The following is a 10,683-nucleotide window of genomic DNA, read 5'->3' on the forward strand; positions in this document are numbered from 1 at the left end:
TATTGACTGTATGTCATAAAAACAATAACAGTGTGGAAATACTAGATCCTACATGAATTAAAACAGTATTGAACAATAAAAAAAAACATGGCATGTTTTCTTTTACTTCTGACTTTTAATTTAAATATAATTACACTGATTTACAATCCATATGTTCATGGCTGAGCTGTAGTGACAGATATAATAAGTGATAAAAGTCATTAAACAGTTCACCAAGATCTCAAGGAGGAAGTCACATGTTACAGCAGCACTGAGACAAATAAATGAATAAATGTGAAGAATAAATACACTTAAGGTATAAAACACTATACACAGTAGTATTATTTTGAGTTGTATTTTTAGTAAGTATATTACATTATTAAAGTATTAGGTGTAGAAACTTAGACACTAGTTACTGTTATTTTTTACCTGATAAAGAGCCTCTTAATGTGTTTGGAGATTTCTTTCATCTTCAGTCCATATATGATTGGATTGAAGAGAGGATGATACATCACTATTTGCAAACTCATTATCAAACGAGCAGTTTGGGTCAAATCTATTTCCAGTCGTGCTATAATCACATCGTACGAACTCAAGCATGAAAAGCTAATTAAAACCAGCAGATGAGGCAAACAGGTCTGAGCAGCTTTTTTCCTGACTTCCCCGCAGCTTTGGTAGGCAACTATAAATATCTTTGTGTAAGTGAAAAGTATGAAAAGCATTGGGAAAAGCATAGTATTGAGCAGGATAAAAATACCGTAAACTATGTATATGGTCTTGGAAGTCATGCAATAGAGTTTGCTCAGTGCATTGTTACAAAAAACTCCATTCAAAGTAAAGCTGCAGAGTTTTAGACCACTAATCATTACGGCAGATGGTGCAAGCTGACAAGCAGGCGCAAGCCAAGCAAAAACCAGCAAAATATTGACAGTCCTTTTTCTCATGACAGTTGCATATTGCAGAGGTTTACATATAGACACATACCTGTCATAGGCCATGACTGACAAAAGTAAGAATTCAGAACCGCATAAAGAGTAATAAATAAAACTCTGAACGCTACACAGTGAACGAGATATGATCTGCTGCTCAGATAAAAAGTCAATCAAAAGTCTTGGGTAGATATTAGTGCTGAAAAGAACAGAGTTCAGTAACAGTGCTGCAATGAAAATGTACATAGGCTCATGAAGGCTTTTTTGAATCCAAATGATCCAAAAAATACCCAAATTACCACAGAGTATTAGAATATAAACAGTAAACATGATCACAAAATACAGGAATTTATACTTGTGCAACTCCACATGTCCACCAAAAGTTATATAAGTTGAATTTAGTTCACCGTTCATCAGATCCATAACAACCAAAATGCTAAGCAGTGCTGTACAACAATGTAGTCCTTGTTAGCTAGTCTTTGTCACCCACTAAAAGTGTGTTTACCTGAGTCACCTCCAGCACCAACCAAGTGGGCTGACGGAGACTGTGAAAAGTTTTTTATATCCGAGTTCTTAATCCTCCATAGATCTCATTATCCATTTATGACTGGCATGTAAACGTGTTCATTAAACCCCTTCAGACTGGAAAATATGTGTTATTGGTGGCCAAGCAGCGAAGCTGCGTAGGACACCTATTGTGTTTCTACGTTTTCTTCCCTATTATTATTATTGGTGGCCAAGCAGCGAAGCTGCGTAGGACACCTATTGTGTTTCTACGTTTTCTTCCCTATTATTATTATTATTATTATTATTATTATTATTATTTTTCCGCCATGGGAGTCTATGGCAGCCCATAGAACCGTATGGTAAAAAGTTGTCAAATTTTGCACACAGCTTAAGGACAGTCTCAACTTTACATTGACTGAGTTTCATGTAAGCACTAACCACGCTCTAGCGCCACCAACGGGTCAAAGTTTGAAGTACATTTGTGCATGTAACTTTTGAACCGTATGTCCGATTTTTGAAAACAAGGTATCCTCGGCATCCTTGGACCACGCCGGGTTCAACGCACCATATGGCGTCAATTTCGGCCATGATGGATTTTCCGCCATTTTGGATTTCATCAAAAACACGAAAAAAGTTTCAGCGGTCACAAATTTTGTCCGATTCTCACGAAAATTGGCACACACCGTCTTCTGACCAATGCGCACAAAAGTTATCAGAAGTCATCTTCAGATTCGAAACCGTTTGGCCGTAACAGCCAATCAAAATTGGCGGCGAAGGCGCCGTTTTCCATTTGAGCTCATATCTCGGCAACGTTTTGGTGCAATGAAACCAAATTTGGTACCACGCTTCCAGACTCTGTCCCAAGTGCACGATAAAAATCTGGTGTCATTTCTCCACTAGGGGGCGCTATAATTAGCAAAACATTGTTTTTGCTCATATCTCTTGATGCGTTTTTATTTGAAATGAAATTACGATATCCACAGATACCGTGGGTTGCCCCAGTGACAGTTCATGCCGACTTTTCGCGTTAGCCAATCGCAGTCGGCGGCAACGCCGCCAAACAGGAAGTTTTCTTATATCTCGGCGACGCTTTGACTTCCGAAGACCAAACTCGGTCACACGCTTCGACACTCCCCTAGAAGTGCGCAATGAAAATTTGGTGTCATTCGGCCACTAGGGGGCGATGTAATTAGCAAAATTGCGTTTTCGCTTATAACTTTTGACCCGTATGCCTGATATTCAAAAACTTGGTACTGTTGGACTCCTTGGATCATGCCGAGATCGACGATACCTATGATGTTAATTTCGCCCCATTGGAATTTCCGCCATTTTGGATTTTATCGAAAACACTTCAAAGTTTTCACGGGTCACAACTTTTGTCCGATCGACACCAAACTTCACACACGTCATCTACGGACCGTGCTTCATTAATGCGTTACTTTTTGTCTTCGGAACTAAAACCGTTCTCCCGTAACAGCCAATCGAAATTTGCGGCGAAGCCCCTAACAGGAAGTGAGCTCATATCTCAGCAGCCCTTGCGTGTATCAAAGCCAAACTCGGTGCATGGACTCAGGACCCGATCAGGGGAACGCTCAATAAATTTTGGCGACCTATGACCTCTAGGGGGCGCTGCAATTAGCAACCATGCATTTTGGCCTGCAGCTGTTGATGTGTTTGGAATTCAAATGTACTAATGGTGTCTGGTAATACTGTTAGACGTCCTTAGGCCGACCCGCGTCAACTTGTGATGTCATCGTAATTGATTCGGCCGCCATATTGGATTTAATCAGAAACATCAAAACGTTTTCACAGGTCACAAATTTCATCTGATCTTCACCAAAATTGGAACAGGCCATCTTCGGACCATGCCTTATCAGTGCATTGCTTTCTGGAGCAATTGGCAAAAGCATTCGCCAAACAGGAAGTGACCTTATATCTCAACCGATCCTGGCTTTTTTGGCTTGAAACCTGCTGTGACTGCTTAATGCTTTATGTCTGATGCGACTACATTGAGTTACGTGGCAAATCTGCACTGCTGAACTTTCTGCTTGGCCACCTCAATGCTGCTTGCAGCTTTAATTATTATTATTATTATTATTATTATTATTATTTTTCCGCCATGGGAGTCTATGGCAGCCCATAGAACCGTATGGTAAAAAGTTGTCAAATTTTGCACACAGCTTAAGGACAGTCTCAACTTTACATTGACTGAGTTTCATGTAAGCACTAACCACGCTCTAGCGCCACCAACGGGTCAAAGTTTGAAGTACATTTGTGCATGTAACTTTTGAACCGTATGTCCGATTTTTGAAAACAAGGTATCCTCGGCATCCTTGGACCACGCCGGGTTCAACGCACCATATGGCGTCAATTTCGGCCATGATGGATTTTCCGCCATTTTGGATTTCATCAAAAACACGAAAAAAGTTTCAGCGGTCACAAATTTTGTCCGATTCTCACGAAAATTGGCACACACCGTCTTCTGACCAATGCGCACAAAAGTTATCAGAAGTCATCTTCAGATTCGAAACCGTTTGGCCGTAACAGCCAATCAAAATTGGCGGCGAAGGCGCCGTTTTCCATTTGAGCTCATATCTCGGCAACGTTTTGGTGCAATGAAACCAAATTTGGTACCACGCTTCCAGACTCTGTCCCAAGTGCACGATAAAAATCTGGTGTCATTTCTCCACTAGGGGGCGCTATAATTAGCAAAACATTGTTTTTGCTCATATCTCTTGATGCGTTTTTATTTGAAATGAAATTACGATATCCACAGATACCGTGGGTTGCCCCAGTGACAGTTCATGCCGACTTTTCGCGTTAGCCAATCGCAGTCGGCGGCAACGCCGCCAAACAGGAAGTTTTCTTATATCTCGGCGACGCTTTGACTTCCGAAGACCAAACTCGGTCACACGCTTCGACACTCCCCTAGAAGTGCGCAATGAAAATTTGGTGTCATTCGGCCACTAGGGGGCGATGTAATTAGCAAAATTGCGTTTTCGCTTACAACTTTTGACCCGTATGCCTGATATTCAAAAACTTGGTACTGTTGGACTCCTTGGATCATGCCGAGATCGACGATACCTATGATGTTAATTTCGCCCCATTGGAATTTCCGCCATTTTGGATTTTATCGAAAACACTTCAAAGTTTTCACGGGTCACAACTTTTGTCCGATCGACACCAAACTTCACACACGTCATCTACGGACCGTGCTTCATTAATGCGTTACTTTTTGTCTTCGGAACTAAAACCGTTCTCCCGTAACAGCCAATCGAAATTTGCGGCGAAGCCCCTAACAGGAAGTGAGCTCATATCTCAGCAGCCCTTGCGTGTATCAAAGCCAAACTCGGTACATGGACTCAGGACCCGATCAGGGGAACGCTCAATAAATTTTGGCGACCTATGACCTCTAGGGGGCGCTGCAATTAGCAACCATGCATTTTGGCCTGTAGCTGTTGATGTCTTTGGAATTAAAATGTACTAATGGTGTCTGGTTATACTGTTAGACGTCATTAGGCCGACCCACGTCAACTTGTGATGTCATCGTAATTGATTCGGCCGCCATATTGGATTTAATCAGAAACATCAAAACATTTTCACAGGTCACAAATTTCATCTGATCTTCACCAAAATTGGAACAGGCCATCTTCGGACCATGCCTTATCGATGTATTTGCTTTCTGGAACAACTGGCAAAAGCATTCGCCAAACAGGATCCTGGCTTTTTTGGCTCGAAACCTGCTGTGACTGCTTAATGCTTTATGTCTGATGCGACTGCATTGAGTTACATGGCAAATCTGCGCTGCCGAACTTCCTGCTTGGCCACCTCAATGCTGCTTGCAGCTTTAATTAGTGATGCAGTGCTACGCAATGCAAACTATTGACCCCCCTCATAGCAAAGCTATGGGGGTCAATAGTTTGCAGTGCAAAGCACTGCAAACTATTGTTCTTCACTACGTTTTTCTTCTTATTAGTGATGCAGTGCTACGCAATGCAAACTATTGACCCCCCTCATAGCAAAGCTATGGGGGTCAATAGTTTGCAGTGCGAAGCACTGCAAACTATTGTTCTTCACTACGTTTTTCTTATTATTATTATTATTATTATTATTATTATTAAACTTTTTCCTACGCATTTTCGAAACCTTTCAACTCAAATACCGTTCGTCGCACACAGACACAAAATACATCAAAACGTGCGTCTCGATCGGACTCGGTGTGCTTCTATACAGTTCTTTCAAACAAGATTTTATCGTGACGTAGTCGCGAAAAAACTGCGACAAATTTCCCTATTGAAATGAATGGAGAAGCCCGAAAAAAAAAAAAATTCAACAGACATTTTCAACAATGAACTGCTCTGGCATACTTTAACCGAGAGACTTCATTTAAACTTTAAAACGTAGGTACTCTTGCCTTCTCTTCAGAGATTCACTTCACTTGTCGACAACTTTTACCGTTTTTAAACTATGAAGCCTCAGAGTTGTGTAGATTTTTACTCAAATTTCAGGGTTTATAATGGGTGTGTATTGCGCGGAATGTTTGTGCTAGAGTGGATGACATCATCAGCTAGAGTGAGGAGGGGAGAAGAAAGTTAGTCAAAAAACTGCACAGAAACTGCTCCCGTGGCCACAAATTTCACACGACAGACATAATTTATACATAGAAACGTAGGAAAATGTGTCTTCTCACTCAAATTCGTCTGCTAAAGCTGTAAGTCTTATAGTTTTGGCGTCAGACACAAAGATGCGCCAGCAACACCCACCCACAGCTCCATAGACTGCCATGTTAAAAAGGCAGGGAAATTTCTGGAGGAAAGCAGACGTAACCTTTCTTTGAATCGCTTTAATAGGTCACATTTCTTCATTTTACCCACAAACTGCATATGTAGACGTTCAGGAAAGCCTCAAGATGCCCAAAGTTAAGTCGGTTCAATGATTGGAAATACGGTTTGGCCACAAGTCCTTCCTGTTCGAGGCGATTTTTCAGCATTTTCTCTCTCTTTCCCCGTCTTCCAACTGACATTCGAACAGGAGCAGTTGACCCTGGTAGCCATGACAACCAGACCCCAACCAGCTTACACACGTTCACACACGCAGCTGCTGGGGACGAGAGGCGGGAAAAGAGCTCTCAGTGGAAAACATGATCTGCCAAAACATTAAAACCCCCCAAACCATTACTGCAGTACTGTAGGGGGCCAGAACCTGACATTGTGACCTTTTCCTTTATTTTAAACACAAATTATATCTGGCTGCTTTGCTGAAACTCCTGACACAACATCCCTGACCCGTTTCCTTCATCTTATTAGGTCAGTGAATACCTCAACTGGTAACAGACGCTAACTACTAGCCGCCCAGTGATTTAGCCGACGACTAGCCTTCCAGCATAGCTCATGTATGTTAGCAAGCTAGCGGAGCTAACGGAGCTAGCTAGCCGCTAGCTAACCGCCGCGGACTCAACCGCGGAGTTAGCCTCGAGCTAACCGCGAGCTAGCCTCGAGCTAACCGCGAGCTAACCGGGATTTAACCGCTAGCTAACCGGGATTTAACCGCGGACCCGCGGGAGTTAAACACGAATTAGCCGCGGCAGCTGGCCGTGAGCTAACGCGGAGGCTAGTGGGGTTAGCCGCCGGCTAATTCGCCGCCTTGCTAACGGGTGCTTATCACAGTAATAATGTTGAAGTTTTACAATTTAAAGGGAAGATATTTTTAAATTAAACTGTGTCAAACTGAAAAATATATTATTCCACCACATAAAGTAGGAAACATTTATGGCTTGCAACAACATTAATGACAGTATATATATATATATAATTGGAGTAATTTAATATAATATGATGTTTTTAATTAAATAAATAATGAGCTGTTGAACACTCATAAGAGTTATATTAAGTATGTTACATAACATTATTTGACATGTCTATTTGTCTGCCTATAGTTTTCCTCCAGCTGATCCAGACAGACTGCAGTGACGTCCAACATGAGACAAAGAGCTGGACTCGCAGGACAATTTGAAGGTCTTCACTTCATCGCTGATTCCTTGTTACAGCCTGGATGTGTTAAGTTTAATATTATTGTTTATCTAACTGTAAGACTGTGCCGTAAACTGTTCAACTATTGCTCAGGTAGGAGTAATGAGTTTTATTGTTAAAATTATTATGATTAACGATCAATTGTTACGATTTGCTCGTTCTTTGTCTGGGGATCCTAGTGAGATCCCTCCCACTCTCTTCCTTATTTGATGCTGGCTTTCAGGTGGAGCTGGGAGGGGTCTGCTGCCTGTACCTGCCCTTCAGTTTGTAGAAGGGCGTAAAGGACGACCCTTCTCAGTGTCTCTCTCTCTCAGCCAGGCCTACTGCATCCTCCTCATCCTGTTTGGTTTGTTGTACCCTGCATGACATCAAACTCACACCCATCCAGTCAGAAGGAACCAGGCCTTAAATGACTATTTGAGTTGTGCTTTTTGTTATAGCTGCTGCTCATGGTAGTAAAGACATGCTACTTAGTAAAGACACTTTCATACCTGTCTTGACGTGACCATTACTTTTTGTAGTCAAACATGGATTATATTATGACTATATGAACAGGTGATCATTAAAGCATCATAGCATGGTAGCATCATGGTAGCATCATTAAAGCATCTTAGCATCATAGCATTGTAGCATCATTAAAGCATCTTAGCATTGTAGTATCTTAGCATCATAGCATCTTAGTATAAGGAAAACACACACTTTATGACAACTACAGATGTTTAACATGTGTCTGCTTTGTTATTAGCTTGTTGCTTACATTTACTTATAACATTTGAAAGACATTTCAATTTTTTTGCATTGTCTTTGATAGGATTAAAGGGTTCCTGTGCTTCGACAGCTGAGAGTGATCATCGTTGATTCATCGCCCTCAACCATCGCAGAGCAGTATCGCCACCTCACCCACACACATACATTCACCACACCTTCATCTACACAGATTTAATTTAAGTATAACATATTACATTAATTTGTCTTAGATTAGATTATTTTACATTAGTTAGTTAGAGTTTAGGTAAAGGTTAGGGTTTAGGTTAGTTTGATAGGTTTGATAGCCTGTTAAGCTTTGAAAAGTATTTTGTCTTGTTTTTTTTTTCTGTCTATTTTTTGTCAGCAGGATGCCTAGGAAGTCCAGACGTTCCATGGCGGTGAAGCAGCGCTGGAGGAGGCTCGACCTGGAGGAGCTGAGGTCCACCCCTTCCCCCCTGGAGGTATTTACACAGTAGATAAGCTTCTGTGCCACAATGACATCTGTCTGCGTGAAAATGGCTCTAGAAATGTTACATCTATTGTTTTCTCCTTAACTGCTGAGTTCTGTATGTGTTTGGTCTTAATGTTTCATCAGACGTCCCCCCCGGCCGGAGAGGAGCCTTCCCACCGACCCTGCTCTCAAGCTCGTCCCCCCGTTCGTGCTCGTGAGTATCTCTCAATGATCAATAAATTAATTCATTCATTCAGCATTGTAGCATCTTGGCATAGTAGCATCATCGTAGCATCGTAGCATCGTACTATCACAGCAATATAGCATGGTATCGCAGACTGCTGCGGCCACTGCATCACTCTCGCGATTTCCCGCAGGGGAATTGTCTAGTTATTATTATTATTATTATTATTATTAAACTTTTTCCTACGCATTTTCGAAACCTTTCAACTCAAATACCGTTCGCCGCACACAGACACAAAATACATCAAAACGTGCGTCTCGATCGGACTCGGTGTGCTTCTATACAGTTCTTTCAAACAAGATTTTTTCGCGACGTAGTCGCGAAAAAACTGCGACAAATTTCCCTATTGAAATGAATGGAGAAGCCCGAAAAAAAAAAAAATTCAACAGACATTTTCAACAATGAACTGCTCTGGCATACTTTAACCGAGAGACTTCATTTAAACTTTAAAACGTAGGTACTCTTGCCTTCTCTTCAGAGATTCACTTCACTTAGCGACAACTTTTACCGTTTTTAAACTATGAAGCCTCAGAGTTGTGTAGGTTTTTACTCAAATTTCAGGGTTTATAATGGGTGTGTATTGCGCGGAATGTTTGTGCTAGAGTGGATGACATCATCAGCTAGAGTGAGGAGGGGAGAAGAAAGTTAGTCAAAAAACTGCACAGAAACTGCTCCCGTGGCCACAAATTTCACACGACAGACATAATTTATACATAGAAACGTAGGAAAATGTGTCTTCTCACTCAAATTCGTCTGCTAAAGCTGTAAGTCTTATAGTTTTGGCGTCAGACACAAAGATGCGCCAGCAACACCCACCCACAGCTCCATAGACTGCCATGTTAAAAAGGCAGGGAAATTTCTGGAGGAAAGCAGACGTAACCTTTCTTTGAATCGCTTTGAATAGGTCACATTTCTTCATTTTACCTACAAATTACACATCTAGACGTTCAGGAAAGCCTCAAGATGCCCAAAGTTAAGTCGGTTCAATGATTGGAAATACGGTTTGGCCACAAGTCCTTCCTGTTCGAGGCGATTTTTCAGCATTTTCTCTCTCTCTCCCCGTCTTCCAACTGACATTCTAACAGGAGCAGTTGACCCTGGTAGCCATGACAACCAGACCCCCACCAGCTTACACACGTTCACACACGCAGCTGCTGGGGACGAGAGGCGGGAAAAGAGCTCTCAGTGGAAAACATGATCTGCCAAAACATTAAAACCCCCCAAACCATTACTGCAGTACTGTAGGGGGCCAGAACCTGACATTATGACCTTTTTCTTTATTTTAAACACAAATTATATCTGGCTGCTTTGCTGAAACTCCTGACACAACATCCCTGACCCGTTTCCTTCATCTTATTAGGTCAGTGAATAGCTAAACTGCTAACAGACGCTAACGACTAGCCGCCCAGTGATTTAGCCGACGACTGGCCTTCCAGCATAGCTCATGTATGTTAGCAAGCTAGCGGAGCTAACGGAGCTAGCTAGCCGCTATCTTAACGCCGCGGACTCAACCGCGGAGTTAGCCTCGAGCTAACCGCTAACTAACCGCTAGCTAACCGGGATTTAACCGCGGACCCGCGGGAGTTAAACACGAATTAGCCGCGGCAGTTCGCCGTGAGCTAACGCGGAGGCTAGTGGGGTTAGCCGCCGGCTAATTCGCCGCCTTGCTAGCGGGTGCTTATCACAGTAATAATGTTGAAGTTTTACAATTTAAAGGGAAGATATTTTTAAATTAAACTGTGTCAAACTGAAAAATATATTATTCCACCACATAAAGTAGGAAACATTTATGGCTTG

At 42.0% G+C, this 10,683-nt stretch overlaps 1 protein-coding gene across 1 annotated transcript; it reads right to left on the minus strand.

Moving 5' to 3' along the window:
* Positions 1-335: 335 nt before the first annotated feature.
* Positions 336-1,346, minus strand: LOC311488329 (olfactory receptor 51E1-like). Its single transcript, XM_084544958.1, has one exon. It carries the CDS (start codon positions 1,329-1,331, stop codon positions 405-407), a length of 927 nt encoding a protein of 308 aa, XP_084401084.1. The 5' UTR covers positions 1,332-1,346; the 3' UTR covers positions 336-404.
* Between the last annotated feature and the right edge of the window lie 9,337 nt (positions 1,347-10,683).

This window comes from Chelon labrosus (genome assembly GCF_963514085.1).
Source record: "Chelon labrosus genome assembly, chromosome: 5".
Taxonomy (NCBI): Eukaryota; Metazoa; Chordata; class Actinopteri; order Mugiliformes; family Mugilidae; genus Chelon; species Chelon labrosus.